This window comes from Mirounga angustirostris, unplaced genomic scaffold (assembly GCF_029215605.1).
Source record: "Mirounga angustirostris isolate CCGP_5_RB_7025 unplaced genomic scaffold, mMirAng1.0.hap1 SCAF_6, whole genome shotgun sequence".
NCBI lineage: Eukaryota > Metazoa > Chordata > Mammalia > Carnivora > Phocidae > Mirounga > Mirounga angustirostris.
The window spans coordinates 121,659,268-121,677,834 of record NW_026991714.1 but is presented as its reverse complement, the minus strand read 5'-3'; the positions used below and the strand labels follow the sequence as shown (position 1 = coordinate 121,677,834).

General features: G+C 44.3%; 2 protein-coding genes across 5 annotated transcripts in view; one reads left to right on the top strand and one right to left on the bottom strand.

Annotated features, from left to right (window-relative positions):
- CEP55 (centrosomal protein 55) overlaps positions 1-5,198 on the bottom strand; it is a 42,869-nt gene extending 37,671 nt beyond the window's left edge. Inside the window, exons 1-2 of one of the 3 annotated variants that reach the window (XM_064595032.1) lie at positions 4,976-5,198; positions 3,605-3,815 (exon numbers count right to left, since the gene is read on the bottom strand). In XM_064595032.1, coding sequence (XP_064451102.1) covers positions 3,605-3,614 — 10 coding nt within the window. In that variant the 5' untranslated portion in view covers positions 3,615-3,815; positions 4,976-5,198. Of the gene's footprint in view, positions 1-3,604; positions 3,833-4,975 lie in introns of those variants that run through there. The other 2 variants (XM_064595034.1, XM_064595033.1) reach the window with 2 other exon arrangements.
- MYOF (myoferlin) overlaps positions 1-18,567 on the top strand; it is a 153,192-nt gene that overhangs the window by 9,064 nt on the left and 125,561 nt on the right. For both annotated transcript variants that reach the window (XM_045878439.3, XM_045878440.3), the window contains exons 2-3: positions 12,436-12,491; positions 14,698-14,789. In XM_045878439.3, the coding sequence (XP_045734395.1) occupies positions 12,436-12,491; positions 14,698-14,789 (148 nt within the window). The remainder of the gene's footprint in view (positions 1-12,435; positions 12,492-14,697; positions 14,790-18,567) is intronic.

Sequence of the window (18,567 nt, the reverse complement as noted above, 5' to 3'; positions counted from 1 at the left end):
CCAATTTCTCCACATCCTCGACAAACACTTATTTTCTGGTTTGGTTTGGTTTTGTTTCCATAATGTCATCCTAATGGATGTGAACATAGTAGATTCTTAGCAACGCTCTGTTGACGTGGATTTTCAGCTCCACGTACCTCAGAACTCAGAGTGAGGCTCTCAGCAGCGTAGTCTGCAGCCTCAGTGGCCGGCAGCAAGGCAAGCCCTTCTGCGAAGGGGGGGGGGGGGCGCGCAGCAGCAGGTTGAGCGAGGCTGATGACCTGTTAGCCATTGGAGCCCTGGCCCTGTGATGTCTGTGTGGCCGAGCTCATGCCAAGAGCCATAGCAGAGCTGAAGGCAGATGGGAAATAGCCTTGGTCCCCTGCAATGCCAGGCCTTCTGATTGGTCTGGGTTCCCCAGGGCAGGGCTGGAACCAGAGGTCCTAACAGGTCCCTCCATATTTGTCTCTCCTACCATCCTATACTCCTTCGTGGTTCCTGTCAAAACACATAGTTATATATTTGCTGGCTTACTTGATTTCTGTCTGCCTCCTCCATCGGAAAGTAAGCTTCATGAGGTCAGAGACTGTCTCTTTCCCCAGCACCTAGCTTAGTGCTTGGCAGGTAGTAGATGAGTAATAAGTAGTTACTGAATGAAAGGCTCTAGCTCCTCATCTGATTCACTCTGGTCATGATACCAGACCAAAGTGAGTCCCCTCTGCTGTGAGTTACAGACAAAGACTACACCATGTGGAGTTGCCTCTCAATGTCATCTGCATTCGTACAAATAAGGAGATCATGGAAATAATTCCAAAGGCATGGGCGGCTCCTTTTATTAGAGCTTGGGATGAATATTCAGAGGGGGATTTTAACATTATAGTGAAGCTGAGGTAACTGTTGGGCACTTTCTGGTTTATCTGCATACAGATCCTCACATGTTTCTTTTCCTGTTCCAGCAATTCATTCATTAGCTTTGCTGAGCGAAATAAGTCAATCAGAGAAAGACATGTATCATATGATCTCACTGATATGAGGAATTCTTAATCTCAGGAAACAAACTGAGGGTTGCTGGAGTGGTGGGGGGTGGGAGGGATGGGGTGTCTGGGTGATAGACACTGGGGAGGGTACCTCTGAAACAAATAATACATTCATGTTAAAAAAAAAAAGAAGATAGGGGCGCCTGGGTGGCTCAGTCGTTACGCGTCTGCCTTCAGCTCAGGTCATGGTCCCAGGGTCCTGGGATCGAGCCCCGCATCGGGCTCCCTGCTCCGCGGGAAGCCTGCTTCTCCCTCTCCCGCTCCCCCTGCTTGTGTTCCCTCTCTCGCTGTGTCTCTCTGTCATATAAATAAATAAAATCTTTAAAAAAAAAAAAAAAAGAAGATAGTAGGAAGGGAAAAATGAAGGGGGGGGGAATCAGAGGGGGAGACGAACCAGGAGAGACTATGGACTCTGAGAAACAAACTGAGGGTTCTAGAGGGGAGGGGGTTGGGGGGATGGGTTAGCTTGGTGATGGTTATTAAAGAGGACACTTACTGAAGGGAGCACTGGGTGTTATACGCAAACAATGAATCATGGAACACTACATTAAAAACTAATGATGTAATGAATGGTGATTAACATAACAAAATAAAAAATGTTAAAAAAAAAAAAGATGAAATTGACAGGCAGAAACTTCTGGGAGTTTCCTGGAAGTCAGTCAATTCAGGGGTCAAGGGGTTTCACCGGTGACAGTCAGGTTCTCACAGGCCAGAGGGACCAGATGGAACCAGGGCCCTCTGCCCACAAACTACAAAACTGATCTTGAATACCTAAGACTTCAGAGTTTCCACAGGCTGTTTGGAATCCACTAAGCTGCACCACAAAGGAAGCTGGAAGGAAGGGGAGCCCCAACCTACCTCTGACCATGATAGTAGGGCTTTGGTCTTATTAATGGCAAGAAACTTCTCTGCATCTCAGTCTTCCCAGCTGTAAAGTGGGTATAAGACCTACTTTTGAAGGTTGTAAAAGTCAAATGAGGTGATGTATTTAAGGTACTTGGACTAAAAATAGGTGTTTACTGGGGGCATCTGGCTGGCTTAGTTAGAAAAGCATGCGACTCCTGATCTTGAGGTTGTGAGTTTGAGCCCCACGTTGGGTGTAGAGATTATGAAAAATAAATAAATAAACCTAAAAAAATAGATGTTTACTCTGACCTGACCTCTTGAAGTTTTTCCCTCTTTGCACGTGGCAAAGTGAAAAATTAGTGGTCTAGGTTAGGGACTAAGGAAGTAAGAAGTTTGCAAATCAAACGAGAACAGCTGATGCCAGACTTTTATGCTCTCCTCTCCCAAGGTGAAGCTACGAATCTAGAAAACAGGTCTAGGTTGGGTGCATCTCTTGTCAAAACAACTAGTCCGTGTGGTGATACTAAAGCAGAGATTTACTCGTTTTTATTTACTTCATTCGGCAGTCACTTATTTGTGTGCTCGACTATTTGGATCAGAGCTGTCTCCTGAAATGTTCTAGGATGGGGGGGATGTTTGAGATCTGCCCTCTTCGCGATGGTAGCCATGAGCCACGTGTGGCTGCTGATCACTGAAATGTGGCCAGTGTCACTTGAGGAACTGAACTTTTAATATTTTCTAGTTTTCATTGATTTAGATGTACACAGCCGCGTGCGGTTATTATACAGCACAGACAGCGGGAGGACAGCCACCGCGGTGAGGAGTGCAGGTCTTCCTCTCACTCACTGCTGCCCAGCGTCTCCGTACCTCAGTTGTCCCATCTACAAAATGGGCAGGGTAACAGTCCCCACCTCAGAGTGTAGTTGTGAGGATCAGCATGAGTAAAAGGAAAGCACATACATAGAAAATGCTGTAAGCGTTCATTGCTACTTAGGTCTTCGGGAGATTCTGGCTTGGGGCAGGGGGGGTGCTGAGTACCAACCACTTGCTGTACCACCACCACCATTTATGAAACCCTGATGCTATGCCCCTACCTGTGCCTATTGTCTTATTTAATCCTCATGGGCATTTTGAAGGAGTAGGTCTTACGTCATCTTCATTTTACACATGGAGAAACAGAGGCAGGAACCAGTCAGGATTCAGCTCAGGACTGTCTGATTCCATAGTCTCCCGTGTGCATTCCCCAAGGTCAGCATGGCTAAAGAGGTAACACGCAACGTCTGCCTAAAACAACCAAGTCGAATTACGAACGCTCTCTTTCCACTGAGTGGATTGAGTGGCTCAGTGTGTGGGGATCATTTGGACCCAGGCTGAGAGAGGAAGAACATGTACCAAGAACACAAGAACTTAAAAAAAAGAAGAAAAACAAAATGCAGCCTTCCAGGGGTGAGTTCCCACAGGGTAATGAAAGTCTTTATGACTTGCTGTGACTCAGAAGCTCAGAGCTATCATAGCTTAGCGGTGACTCATTCCTCTGATAATTGAGTCCGAGCCATTAGTGGAGACTAAAACTCTAACGTATTGCATGAAAACTATTAAAAATCTAATATTTGAGTGGCAGGGGGAGTCTCCATTACCTCACCTCCGATCCCAATAGCACAACTTACAAATTAAAAAAAAAAAATTTTTTTTCCTTATCTCTCTTTCATGATTAAAAAATAAACAATTTTCTTTTTGCTTACCTCTCCTCATGGTCGGAATCACTGCCTGGACAGTCCTGTCTCCCTCCCTTCTCTCATTCACGGTCGTGTCTCCCTACTGCTTCTCTCAAACATAAATTCATTCAACAAATATTGATCCAGAGTGGACTCTGTCAGGCTCTGCACTCAGCACTGCAGGTCTGTTCAGGAACTAGCCAGACTTGCCCCTGCCCGCATGCAGCTCGCGGTCCAGCTGTAAACCCAGTGAGAGGTCAGTGAATTCAGAGTTCAGCGAGTTTAAACTCCTGGAAAGTTTGAACTTTTTTTTTTTTTTATTTCATTATTTGCAGATTATATTGATGATGAGAGCTAGTAAGCACACCAGGTGCTTCATGTATATTTATTCACTTAATTCTCACCAAAAAATGAAGTCCCTCTTTTTATGGGTTTGGGGAGGGTGGGTTACCTTGGTCAACATCCCGCCGCAGGGTCCAGGCAGAGCTGGGACACACCCACCCACCGCTGAGACTGTGACACCCCCGTGTGGGGGCCTGGGTCTCGGCCATGTGTACTTTCGGCCCACCTAGGGTAATGCACACAGAGACTCAGGCCTCAGACCCCCATGGCTGAAATCCAGGCTCTCTGTCCTTCCCATTGTATTTCCTTGGGCAAATCCAGCCCTGGGGACATCTAGCCAGAGCCGTGCCAAGGCCTGGGGCATTGGTACCTGTGGGCCTGACGCCTTTGGCCTCAGAGGCCTCGTCTAGGGCTCCAAATGCGCTCTGGTTTGTCCCAGTGCACTGGACCCGTTACGATGCCTTCCCCTGTGTGACACGGCTTGAGGAAGGGGCCTCCCTCCAGGGCACTAACAGCATGAAAAGCCCTTTCCTGGGCTTGATCACATCTGTCCTTCACAAGTCTGGCTGGGGTCCAGGGCAAGGATTGTTTATACTCATTTGACAGATGAAGAAATAGAGCTTCAGAGAGGTCAGGAGCGGCCAAAGCTGGGCAGCCAGGATGAGTCGAGGAGAGACTAGAACCCCAGTCCTGAGATGAAGATCCGTGCACTTTCCCCCTGCTATGTGCGTGTCTGGCTTTCTCTGTGCTTGGCATCTCTCCTCTTTAAGTCTACTTCCATCCCCATCCCGGACACTCCCGGTTCCCAGTTCTGCCTCATACCTGAGGCAACTGAGCAGCCGAGCTTGCTAAAGAGCCCCGAGGTCAAAGCCATCCCCGGTATAGGCAGGAGAAGTGGGGACAGTGGATTAAACTGCTGGTGATGGCAAAAATCCCAGGGCATTTCTGTTTATCAGAGCTATCAGTGACTATTTCAGAAACACAGACCAGCCTTGCTTTGTATCATAGTTGCCATTTAGCCAAAACGCCTTCCCCAGAACCCGTTTGACAACATACCTGGAGCAGTTGGCCCGCCAGGGTTGGAAAGCGAGGAGCCAGAGATCCACCTTTAGCCAGGCAGAACCGGACGGGCCACCTGTCTCTGTGCTGCCCCCAGGTCCCTCTAAGTGCTGAGGGTGGAGGAGTCTCCTGCTGGCCCTGCCCTGGCCTTCGCGGCCCTCTGGATCCTTTGGAGATTCTCCAAGATGCTGGTGGCTGCCAGGCTGACTGCCGGGAAGAAGCAGCCCTGCCCAGAAGCCAGCAGCCCCCCCGCGGGCCACACAGCCAGGGGAGAGAACGGCTCCAGCAGGGCAGAGCCTAGCGTCACTGGGCTCTTGCTCTGGGGACTGGGCCCTGCCCTCTGGCGAGGCTCCACAGCTTGGGAAAGCCCCTGGGGTGCACAAGAGGTGCTGAGCAGGTGCCATAGTAAAAATAATAGCTCCTGTTCGCTCAGTGCTTCCTGTGTGCTGGGCCCTGTGCCGAGCACTCTGTATTCATGTTCTCACTGAATCGTTAAAGCAACCCCAGTAAAAAAACTTCCATGAGCTTATGAAGTTCAATTCACTCAAATCATGGGGAAATTACTTGAGGGGAATAACGATATTAGTAAAATATAGTCCCAGCCTTCAAGGAGTCAGTCTGGTTGGTCTTAATCCTCCGATTCAGGCAACTGTTCTGTGTCTCTGCCTGCCAGAGTCTGAATCCCGGCTCCTCCACTTACTAGCTGTGTGACCTCTGATAAATTGCTTCGCCTCTCTGTGTTTTGGTTTCTCCTTGTGTAATCAGGGGTGATCATAATAGAATTTACCTTTTAGGGTAGTTGCGAAGATTAATGAGACACTCCATGGAAAGCACTGGGAACGGTGACTAGTTCAGAGCATTTAATAACTGTTAGCCCTGCGTGGATAACTTCAGGGATTCTGTGATATTCCAGGCCAAATAGTAGTGACTTTATATATGTCTGTGACTATTTCTGAAGACAAAGGGGCCATAACCCAGGACCCGGAGAAGATGAAGAAGTATTTCTCAATGGGAGGTCAAGTTTAGATGCATGGCTGGACCTAGAGATCTTGTTGATCTACTTTGCCTACCAAAGAGCTAAGTTACTTAGGGGAGCTTTGTAAATGGGACCGCCCACTTCTCCTGGGGCCATGTCAGCAATCTAGGCCAGTGAGGACTTGGGGGTCCTTCATAAGGCACATATTCCACTAGACCTGGAGGAAGACTTAGAGATCATCTAGTCTAAATTCCCCAGGGTACACAAGAGGGACTCTGAGCTCAGTGGTTGAGCCTTTGTCTGAAATAACAGCTCAAAGAATCGGAGAGTTCACTGATTTGAAAGTCCAGTCGGAAGAGCTGGGCCAACCCTGTGATTTTCCCTGCAGCAGTGTGAGGATCAGTGAGGTGGGGTGTCTTTGGAAGTATCGAAAAAGTGTTACCATTGTAGATGCTATTACTTCCATGAGCACCTGGCATTGCTTATTGTATTAGGGTTCTCCAGAAAAATGGAACCCATAGGGTGTATGTGTGTGTGCGTGTGTGTGTGTGTGTGTGTGTGTGTTGAGACAGACAGATTGAGAGACTTATTTTAAGAAATTGGCTCATGTGATTATAAGGGCTGGCAAGTCTGAAATTTGTGGGGCAGGCCAGCAGGCTGGAAACTTGGGCAGGATTTCTATGTCACGGTCTTGAGGCAGAATTCCATCTCCCCTAGGAAACCTCAGTTTTTGATGGTTCGGATGAGACCCACAGCCACATGACAGAGCATAATCTCTTTTATTTAAAGACAATTGATTGCAAATGTTAATCACATCTATAAAATACCTTCTAGACTCAACAGCAACATCTAGACTCAAGTTTGACCAAACAGGGGGCACATAGCCTTGCCAAGTGACACATAAAATGAGCCACCACATGGGCCCTCGCAGCACGGAGGTGGCCAGTCCAGTCCTAGGAGGTCCGGTGATCTCTGGAGCCTTGTCCCTAAGGGTCCAGCACACTGTGTGGTAGGCAAACAGCAAAGGAAATGGCTCTGTGCGAGAGGGCGTGGTGCCTTGGCAAGGAATGTTTGTTCACTTCTCTGGAAACTTCATGCAGAGGTTGGCATGCAGGTTAATTACTGCGGTGGTGACCTTCAGTGAACAGAGAGAGAAGCAGGCAGGCTTGACTTATCAAAAAAACAGGAAATGTCCCAAAGAATGCCTTGAGTCATGGTCCGGAGTGTACTTTGCATTTGAGTCAGTTGTTCTGTTCTGGGTTGAAAGCATTTAATTCCTGTCCATAGGAAGAAATAGTCATCTTAATAAAATTAGAGATGAGAGCAGGGGGAGGTAGGTGCTGTGCAGAAAGGGAAAAGAGCTTCCCGTGACTTCATCTGATGTTTAGCACCTGCAATTTAGACCTTTAAAAAAAAAAAAAAAGTGGTGGAATTTTTGGAAAATTGAACAATATAAATATGTGACTGGCTGCTGCTAAGAAAGAAATTTATTTACTTTTGTTTTTTGGCTGACATATTTATGTGAGAATAGACTTTCAATAGCATATAATGTACACCCATTTTGATAAAAATGAGAGCCTCCTTTTTAGAAGGGGTTGAGCTGGGTTTCTCCAGAACGGGAGGAGCTAATGTTAGCAATGTAATCTTTACTTACTAGGGAGCTAGGAGGCACAGCGGTTGAACACATGGGCTGTAGAATCAGACTGGTTCTGAGTTAGAGTGTTTCTGCTTGGCTCTGTGATCTTGGGCAAATTACCTAACCATCCTGGGCTCGTTTTGCTTATCTGCAGATTGGGGATAAGTTACCTCTTGGGCTTGCTGGCAAGGTTCAATGAAATGACATACGTGCAGGGTTTAGCACAGGCCTGGCTGAGAGAGAAGGTACCCCCTAGAAGGTAGCCCCCTTGGCACCAGTGCAAGTGCGGGGGGATGGGGGGCAGCCACAGTTTCCACTGGAACAGTCCTACCTGGTCTGCGGTCACCTGGCACTTGCAGGCATTCGGCCGGTTCCCTTTGTTCTCAATACACAATGGAATCATGTGCTCAGGAACACGTATGAGAAGTTAATGCACAACTTGGCTTTCCTTGTGGGATTATGAACCTCTTGAAGTTACAAAGCCCAATGTCTAACACCCTCTTTACTAAATGGCTTGTATCAGCCAAATGAAGCTTGGCTTAGCTTGGCAGTCATGGCTTCACAGGGTGACCATAACCTTCCCACACAGCCTGGTTGCCTCTGCTCGTTTCCACGTCCCGTTGGTTCCAGCCACTTGGGCTGTGTTATGTCCCCAGACATGACCTGTGCTCTCTCCCCTGTGGCTGACCCACCCACCCCATTGCCCCCACCTGGAGTGACCTTTTCATCCCAGCTCCACGTTTTCAACTCATCCTTGTCTTTCAATCCGCATCTTGGCCTCTGCTTCCTCTGTGAGACCTTATCTGGTGCCCCCAGCTTGAAGTCATCTCCCCTTTTCAGGTGTATCCCCTCTGATGGCAACTGCAGCCTTTTCCTGTATCAGTCCCCTGTGGCCACATCTCCCTCCTTGGTGGAGCACCCGAGGGCAGGAAGTGTATCTTGGGTATCTTTGTATCCCCCACAGTATCCAGCTCAGTGCCTGGCCAGTGATATTTCAAATATATGTATTAGATAGAAGAATGAGAAAACTCACTAATGTTTGTGGAAGAACTCACTTAGTGGACCCATTGCATGGGCTGAGCTATGAGGTCCCTTTGCCTGACCGGGGCAGGCATTATTTCCATTATCCCCCTCTCTGACAGGAGGAAGCTCCAACATGAGAATGAAGTAGGCAAGAACATGGTGGGTTTTTGCTGTTTGCTGAAAACATGTGTCAAGATTCCTTTGGCTCTTCTATTCAATAGCCCGTGAACTCCATATGTGGAATGTTTGGAGACCAAGAACTATCTTGTACTCTTCTGTTTCCCCAGTTCCCAGCACATAGTAGGCGCTTAATAAATGCTTGAAGATGAATGAATGAACAAGTGACGCTCCCTTTTTCACACCCCTCAACTGCTGACTCTGGAACAGTCCTGCCCCTACTGGGGGAAGGGGCAGGGGGATCCGTAGTAGTGGCTCAGCACCAAGACCCCTGTGCAACATTTCTTTTTATATGCCGATTCCCAGGTCAGTAACCAGGCTTGGGATTCAACTCAAGTGAGCAAATACTGGCTATTTCCACAGCCTCTCTGGAGCCCTTGTCCCTGTCTTAGCTCCCTGCCTGGAATCTTGGGGACTTGGAGACCGAAATTTTGCTTCGGTACCATCCTTCAGGGACCCAAGTCCTGCCTCAAGCCCCTGTGCCCAATTCCTGTAAAATACTTGCTGCTTTCTCCTTGCTTTACTTACTTGCTGTGACCTCTTGCAATTTCCCATCTTTTCTCTCGAAGGTCTGCTGTGGTCCCAGGGTGCAGATTCACTCTTTCCTGACTCAGTTCTCCAACCACCCAGCCCTGGTTGTGGCAGCAAGGGTGGTGGTGAGCTGAAGGGAAAGGAATGGTACCATTTCATGCTTGTACAAGGCAAGAATTCCTAACTTTTGTGAAGGCCACAAACTCATTTGAGAATCTGATGAGATCAATAAACCATCTTCCCAGAAAAACTTACAGATGTCACATTGTGTGTTGGAGCAAATAGCCTTAGAGAATCTCAGGATACTCTCAAACCTGACCTTGGACATTCCTGTGGCCATTGCTCAGGATGCCAGGCCCATCACACATCTTATGTTTATGCGTTTTCTTTATCCAGTGCTTCTGACAGCTTCCAGTGAGGCACTGTGGTGCGGTGGTGAACACACACTCGGGGTTTGGAGCCAAGGAGACAAAGGTTCAGATTCTGGTTCTCTCTCTCTCTCTCTCTCTTTTTTTTTGTTAGCTGTGTGACCTTAGGCAAGTTAACCAGCTTCTCTCAATGCTTTGTCTGTAAAATGGGGATGAGAATGTTAACGTTGCAAGGTTGCTGTAAGGATTTAGAGACGCTACAGTAGAATGCACATCCGGGCGTTTGTAGATGGTTGTTTAGAGGGAGCTGCTACCATTGTGGAAAGAAGCCATCTGTCCAGCTCTGTCAGTTTAAACTTCTCTTGGCTCCTCTTTCTCTCAAGAGTACTTGCTTATACTGTAACCACAGAGGAAAATTGAGAGGTTTCCATCAGATGGCAGGAGGGGTGAGTGGGGCCAAATGGCAGTGTGGGAGGAGACAGTTCAGCTTCTCGGGGGTATTGGAATCAGATCCGTGGAGGGGTTCTGTAGGCCACCTAGAAAGACCACAGTTAGAACTGATCAGTGCAGGTCCAGGCATGAGCCGATGAGCAGAGTCATGCTGAGGTCTAGAAAGGGAAGCCAGCTGGGCTCTGGGAGCCACTCAAGTGGAAAAGTTAATGCTTAGCAGAGTGAGGGTGGTGATTCATGGCTTTACTATGCTGAGATCTTGGAAGAATGAGGTGGTTAGTCCCACAACTGGCGTGTGCTGGGAGCCTTAGCTATATGACATTCCATTGAACAAAACCCACTACCTTCTCCGTTGCACTGCAGTAGAGGGGAACCGGGGACAGTTCCAAGTGTGGCCACCAAAGAGAGGCTGTCTGGTGGGTTTAAAAGCTATCCCTGCCACTTACTAACTTGGTCACTTTGAGTATGTCACTTCTCAGTTTCCTTAGCTCCAAAAGGGGGGATGAAAATTATACATATCTCCTAGGGTTTTTAAAGAGATTAGATATTGTAAGATCATAGAAAATATATACGTTGGTCTCCACCCTCCCCCCCCCATTTCCTGGCACTGAGCTAAAACCCTTATAAATTCCTAGGTGATAGCAGTAGGAGCATCTTTTGTTCTAATGAGGTGACTCTGGGTGGGCTCCTGGATGGTTCCTGGATGGAGACTGGTCACCAGGAAGACCAAGCCATGATGGGAAGCTTGGAATTTCGGTCCCACTCACACTCCTCTAGACTGGAGAAAGGGGCTGGAAGTAGAGTTAATAATTGATCTTGCCTGTGTGAGGAAGCCTCCATAAAAATCCCAAAAGAATGGGGTTTTGAGAGCTTCCAGATGGGTGAACACATCCATGTACCAGGAGGTTGAGGCATTCTAACTCCATGGGGACAGAAGCTCCTGTGCCCAGGACCCTCCCAGACCTTACCTTACATATCTCTTCATCTGGCAGTTCATCTGTACCCTCCATCACCTCCTTTAATAAACTGGTAAATATAAATAACTGTTTTCCTGAGTTCTATGAGCCGCTCTGGCAACTTCATTGAGCCCGATGAGGGAGTTGTGGGAACCTCAGATTTATAGCCTGCTAGGTCAGAAGCTTCTGGACTTGCTATTGTCATCTGAATCCTTAACCTGTGGGATCTGATGCTGTCTTCAGGTAGATAGTGTCAGCATTGAGTTAAATTGTAAAACACCCACCTGGAGTCACAGAAAATTGCTCAGTGGAAGAGTCCCCACCGTACTTCTGGTGTCACAAGAGTTGTGAATGTTCTTTGTGATGGTAAAGGAGACACACAGAAGGAAAACTGTTTTGTTTTGGGTTTTTGTTCTGGTTTTTTCCCTGAAAACAGATGAGCTCATGCTTACAAAGCATTTTGTACTCAAACACTAGCTTTTATTTTGGTAAGTAGATTATTTTGGCAACAGATGCCCCTGCTCTTTGGACTTCTCTAAGGAAACTTTAAGTACTAGCTGGATTAGCATTTATTATTATTATTAACATTTATTCATCCAGGAAGGGGACATAACATTTATTCATCATAAATAAAATAAATAACATAAATAACATTTATTCATCCAGTCTCAGATACAGAGAAAGAAAACCTGTATCTTCAGGAAAGGTGAGCCATGAGTAAGGGAGACCCTACATTCTCTGCAGGTCCTAGAAAGTGTTCGTCTACTAATTACCTTGTGCCAAGGCCTCTGGTAGGGAGTCCAGCTCAGTCTTAAAGCTGTGGGGTGTTACCACATGCAGAGATGGCAGGGGCTTCAGAGTGGAAACTGCAGGTTATATAGGACCCAGTGCCAAGTATTAGCTCAAAAGAATTAGCTAAGCATTTCTTAGCTCCTTTGAATTTCAGTAGCCGCGTCTCTAAAATGGCAACACCTGCTCGTCAAAGGTTAGCTTTGTTGCCTTCTTTCTGCAACAAGCTGGAGACACAGAGGCCCTGGGTAACTAACCTTGGTCTGTGGGAGCTAGTGAGGGAGAGACAGGGGATCACAACATTGCCATGATTTTGAGTCCCTCATTCCCTAACATCTTGTAGATCTGGGCATGGGAGAAGCATTTAGGCCAAAAAAAAAAAAAAGCCATTCAGTTTGGAAAACTTTGACCCAGGTAACCTCGACTCTAGGCAAATGAGTGGGAAAATGTGGGCACACAGTTGGCCCTCAGGGGAACACTCATTGAATGAGTGAATGTTCATGTTCTAGGAATATTTTTAATTAATTGATATCTCTTATTTTTATTTGCAGATGAGAAAAAGAAAACAAAGAAAGTTGACAATGAACTCAACCCATTCTGGAATGAGGTAACTTCATTTTTTTTTAACATTGTTTCAATGGATAAGTTATATCTGATTGTCCTATCTTCGGTCAAGGGTTAGCTTTTCCCTTTGGAAGAAGAATCTCTGCATTGTACCCCCACCCTGCCATCTCCCTTTGTGGCCATGGAGACAGCAGAACCATTCAAGGAGACGTGCCACGATGACGTCTCCTTATAGTAGTGCAGTGAGCGAAGCCAGGGCAGGGAGTTGTGAGGGCTGGGTTCTAACCTGGAGCAGCCTTGAGCTTGCTGGGTGACGGTGGTCCAGTTATGTTGCATGTCGGGGGTGCATATGTAGGGCAAGGGGTGGGATTAGATCATCTCCGGAGTCCCAGAGAGAAAGCTCCGTATTTAAAAACCTATCTGCATGTGACTAATCAAGAGCCACATTTATTGCTTTTTCTGTTTTGATAAAGTAATACATCCTTAATGTAGACATTTTGAAAGCTTCAGATCAACATAAAAAAATTGACCTTTGCACCCACCCACTATCCAGAACCAGCTACTGTTAACATCTGGGATATATCAATAAATGTTTATTGAATAGATATATTTAATAAAATATGATGTCTTGAAATTAGCAAAGTAGCACCATATAGCACATATGGCTTTCTATCCTATTTTTTCTTACTATTAGGTCCTGAGTGTATACTATATCATTCCATTCAGAAGTATTTTTCAACTATGCAATATTCTGTAGAAGGGATATAATTTATTTACTTCCCCCACTGTTGACTTTATATACATTTTATAAACAGTTCAATGTTGAATATATTTATAGGTATGTGAAAATTTTAATTCTTTCCCCTGAGTAGATTTTCCTATGCTGACTAATTTTTTAAAAGATGATCATTCATCCCATTGTTTTTTTCCAAAAGCCAAGGAAACCTTCCTGGATAAGCACAGTGATAATTGTCTTTGTTATTTTCACTGAGTCACCAGGCTATGAAGACTTCCCCTCCACCAACTGCAGATTTCTCCCCACCCCCACGACTAGTTTCAATGTCTCTGTAAGATAAAGACTTTATCTTTTCATTGAATGAGGTAAAGACAAAATACCTTTCTAATGCCTTTCTGGGAAGAAGAAAATTGAGAGGCAATTCTACCTCTTTGCAATTTCACTGGAACCCAGAACACAGCCCGATGGACTGCCAGCTCCATGAAAGCAAGAGGCCAGTCTGGTTGGGCCCCGTGGATACTATGGATCCTAGCACTTTGTACAGAGCTCCAAGAATAAAACAAATTGAAAAAATACATATGTATACATTTAATGCTTCAGGTTTTGAGTAGTCCTAACATGCTTCTGTATATTTGGTCAATCCATGTGGCCAATGGCAGAGAGATATATGGTCACGTGAGCAGACATGTCCTCTGCAGGGCATCACCCATCTCACCCCATTTTGTTTCCAACGTGTATTTTTTTAAATTGCAAATGTATTTATCAAGTAAACTCCCCAATTGTAGTTTTGTAACTGAAATCTAACCCAAATGAAATGCCAACCCAGACTCACTGGGGTTAGCATTCTAAAATGAGGTTTGACACATTCTCCATCTACTCCAAACCCATTACAAGGAGAATCAAATCATCAGTAGATGCTGCTTTATTTAATTCATATATTATATAATGGATCAAAGGCATCACTGGTGTTATGTTGATTTTTTTTATGTTTGCCATTAGACAGCAGTTTATTGCATTAAGATGAAAGTCTCGTCTGACTACAAACTGATCATGGTGGACTTAAAATATTTTAAGAGCTGATGCATTTTAGAAAATTTTTTTTAGATTATTCATCTCTTTGGTAAAAATAATATGATTGGGAAGAGCAAGTAATTTAAAAACAACCAGTGAAGAAAGCATTCATTTTATTTTGTTCTTTTAACCCATTGTGGTGGGCACTAAGTAAATTCTCTGACTATGACATGGGTTTGGTGACTTGTCCATAGTCACAGAGCCTAGAAAATGGGAAGCCAGAAATCACCCCCAGGTCTTCTGAGGCTAAGTCTGGTTTGCCTTCCCACAGCCCTCAGTAGCCTTCAGGTTTGGAATTTGATCACTTCTATCTAACTATAGAATTGAGTAAGTCAAAAGATTGTCAGCAGTGAAGATAATGACCTGATGTTAGTATTGGTACATCTTATTATACTCCCTGATCCTGTTAACAACTTTTTTTTTATAACCTTTCTGTGGACAGATTTTGGAGTTTGACCTGAGGGGTATACCACTGGACTTTTCATCTTCCCTTACAATTGTTGTGAAAGATTTTGAGACAATTGGACAAAATAAGTAAGTTGATTTCAACTATTTTTCTCATTTTACATATTATCTTACTATTGTTTATTTTGTTGAAGGAACATATCGTTAATAACATTTTTGTAATATTTTCAATATAATTGTGCATCAATTCCATCTCTCACTCCTCCCTGCCACAACCTTCTGAGCCAATATCAGAAGTGGTTAATTTCTCACAGTGCCTTTTCCCAAACTTCTGTACAGTAGTCCCCTCTTACCTGCGGTTTCAGTTACTCATGGTCAACTGAGGTCCAGGAGCAGATGATCCTCCTTCTGAAATATTATCAGAAGGTCAGTAGTAGCCTAACACTATGTCAAAATGCTTATGTCATTTTTTCACCTTACTTCATCTCATCACATAGGCATTTTGTCATCTCACATCATCACAAGAAGGATGAGTTACAATAAGGTATTTTGAGAGGGAGAGAAACCATATTCACATAACTTATTACAGTATATTGTTATAATTATTCTATTTTATTATTAGTTATTGTTGTTAATCTCTTACTATGTCTAATTTATAAAATAAACTTTATCATAGGTATGTATGTATGTATGTATGTATGGGAAAAAACATAGTATATATAGGGTTTGGAACTATCTGTGGTTTTAGGCATCCACTAGGGGTTTTGGCACATATCCCTATGGAGAAAGGGTGGGGGGCTACTGTGTTCCTAAGAGTCTGCAAACACTAATCCACCATTAGTGTATACAATTTGGCACTTCCTGTGAATGCTATCTAACATTCCTGAAACGTCTTTGTTAACTGCATATAGTCACTTCCTACCTCTGGTGGTTTATCTGAACTATAGCTATATTAGATAGAAGCAAAATCATTTCTTCTTCTGATTATGTGTGACCATACTCATCTCATTCAAGTTCTACTTGCAGCCCCACTTCCATTTTAACATCTTATGGGCCTTTTAAACTCAACAGACGTAAGCCACGTCCCTGTTACCCTTACCAGTTTCAATGGGGAAGGGTCATTATGGTGCCCATGGTGGCATTGAGGGTTGTCCCCTGATTAAAGCTGGGGAGCATCTGAAACAGGTCTCTATGGGACAGAATGACCCCAGTAAATTCACCCCAGTCCTTGATTTGGACTTTCACCTTATAGCCTCAGAAACCAGTCTTAGGTTACCAATTCAAACTAACCAAGCTTACAAGAAACTAATGCTTAAAACCAGGTTACTTATTTGTTCATTTCCAGGGGAAATAAATGCCTGGTGGGAGGGCATCCTGATCAATGAATTCTCCTTTGTGTCATATTGCATGGAAAGCCAAATTACTGTATATCCTTGATTATAAGATGTCATTGACCATAAGATGTATTATTCAATTAATAACAGGTTTGGGGGTTACAAAGAAGCCTCGTATTAAATGCCCATATCCATGTAGGAAGCATCCAAGTTTGTTTTTTTTTTTAAAGATTTTTATTTATTTATTTGAGACAGAGAGAATGAGAGAGAGAGAGCACATGAGAGGGGGGAGGGTCAGAGGGAGAAGCAGGCTCCCTGCCGAGCAGGGAGCCCGATGCGGGACTCGATCCTGGGACTCCAGGATCATGACCTGAGCCAAAGGCAGCCGCTTAACCAACTGAGCCACCCAGGCGCCCAGCATCCAAGTTTTTAATAATGTCAGTACATTTAAAAATGTATGTCTTAGCCTTAGGCACATTTGGTAAATCAGAAGGCTGCAATGAGAGGAATAAACTAGAAAGAATTAGTTGAGGTACAGTGACCATATGCCCTGATTTGCTTGGGACAGTCCTGGTTTATTGTCTCAACACAATTACTAATAATACTTCTTTTGCTGTCAACAGTGGCTTGGTTTGGACAGTAAATTAGATGGTCACCCTAGTGACTGGGGTCTTCTACTTAGCGGCATCAGGCTAAGAGAGCCTGGACAGACATTTACCCCCTAGACAATGCTTTGCTAGGTACTATGCGTGTTCACCTTTGATGAGATCCTTTTTCCCATGTTCCATTGCTGACCAATTACCCTTGTGACTGATGCTTTTTTTTCTTAAGCTATATGAATACACTCTGGTAGGTTCTGATCCCACTATATTGGACTGAAAATCATTGTAGCTTTAAAGGTTATGTGGGGTATCTCAGCTTTGAACCAATGATATTATTATCTGTCCCCACCCAATTCCCAGAGGGCAGTTTTATCTCCCAAATCACAAAATTTTGGGGAAGTGTGTGGTCAAACCTCACTGTAGCCTCTAATATGTTACTAATAATAGTCCCTTTCTGAGGATAGTCCAAGATGGTGGAGGAGTAGGAGACCTTAATTTCGTCTGGTCCCAGGAATTCAGCTAGATAGCTATCAAATCATTCTGAACACCTGTGAACTCAACCGGAGACCTAAAAGTATAGCTGCAACTCTACAAATAGAAAAGTGACCACTTTCTGCAAGAATGACAGGACAGAGAAACTCACCTCAAAAAAGAGAATAAGAGGCAGTACTGACTGCCAGGGACCTAATCAGTATGGATATAAGTAAAATGTCAGAACTAGAGTTCAGAATAATGATTATAAAGATATTAGCTAGACTTGAAAAAAGCCTAAAGGACACTAGAGAACATCCCTTTCTGGAGAAATAGAAGAACTTAAATCTAATCAATTCAAAATAAAAAAGGCTATTAATGAGATGCAATAAAAAATGGAGGCTCTAACTGCTAGGATAAGTGAGGCAGAAGAGAGAATTAGTGATATAGAAGACAAAATGATGGAGAATAAAGAAGCTGAGAAAAAGAGAGATAAACAACTACTGGATCCTCAGGGGGGAATTCGAGAGATAAGTGATAGCATAAAGTGAAACAATATTAGAATAATTGGGATCCTGGAAGAAGAGGAAAGGGGGGGAGGAGAAGGTATATTTGAGCAAATTAAAGCAGAGAACTTCCCTAATCTGGGGAAGGAAACAGGCATTCAAGTCCAGGAAGAACAGAGAACCCTCCTCAAAATCAATAAAAATAGGTCAACACCCCGGCATATAACAGTGAAACTTGCAAATCTCAGGAACAAAGAGAAAATCCTGAAGGCAACTTGGGACAAGGGGTCCGTAACCTACAAGTATAGAAACATTAGACTGGCAGCAGACCTATCCACAGAGACCTGGCAGGCCAGAAAGGACTGACATGATATATTCAGGGTGCTAAATGAGAAAAATATGCAGCTAAGAAGACTTTATCTAGCTAGGATGTCATTCAGAATAGAAGAAGAGATAAAAAGCTTCCAGGACAAACAGAAACTAAAGAACTTTTGATCACAAAACCAGCCCTGCAAGAAATATTAAAAGGGATCTTTTAAGCTAAGAGAGAGCCCAAAAGTAACATAGACCAGAAAGAAACAGAGACAATATATAGAAACAGTGACTTTACAGGTAATACAGTGGCACTAAATTAATATCTTTCAATAGTTACTCTGAATGTAAATGGGCTAAATTCCCTAATCAAAGGACACAGGGTATCAGATGGGATAAAAAAGCAAGACCCATCGATATGCTGTCTGCAAGAGACTCATTTTAGACCCAAAGACACCTCCAGATTTAAAGTGAGGTGGTGGAAAACCATTTGTCATGCCAATGGACATCAGAAGAAAGCTGGGGTGGCAATCCTTACATCAGACAAATTAGATTTTAAACCAAAGATTGTAATAAGAGATGAGGAAAGACACTGTATCATAATTATAGTGTCTATCCAACAAAAAGGTCTAACAATTGTAAATATTTATGACCCTAACATGGGAGCAGCCAATTATATAAA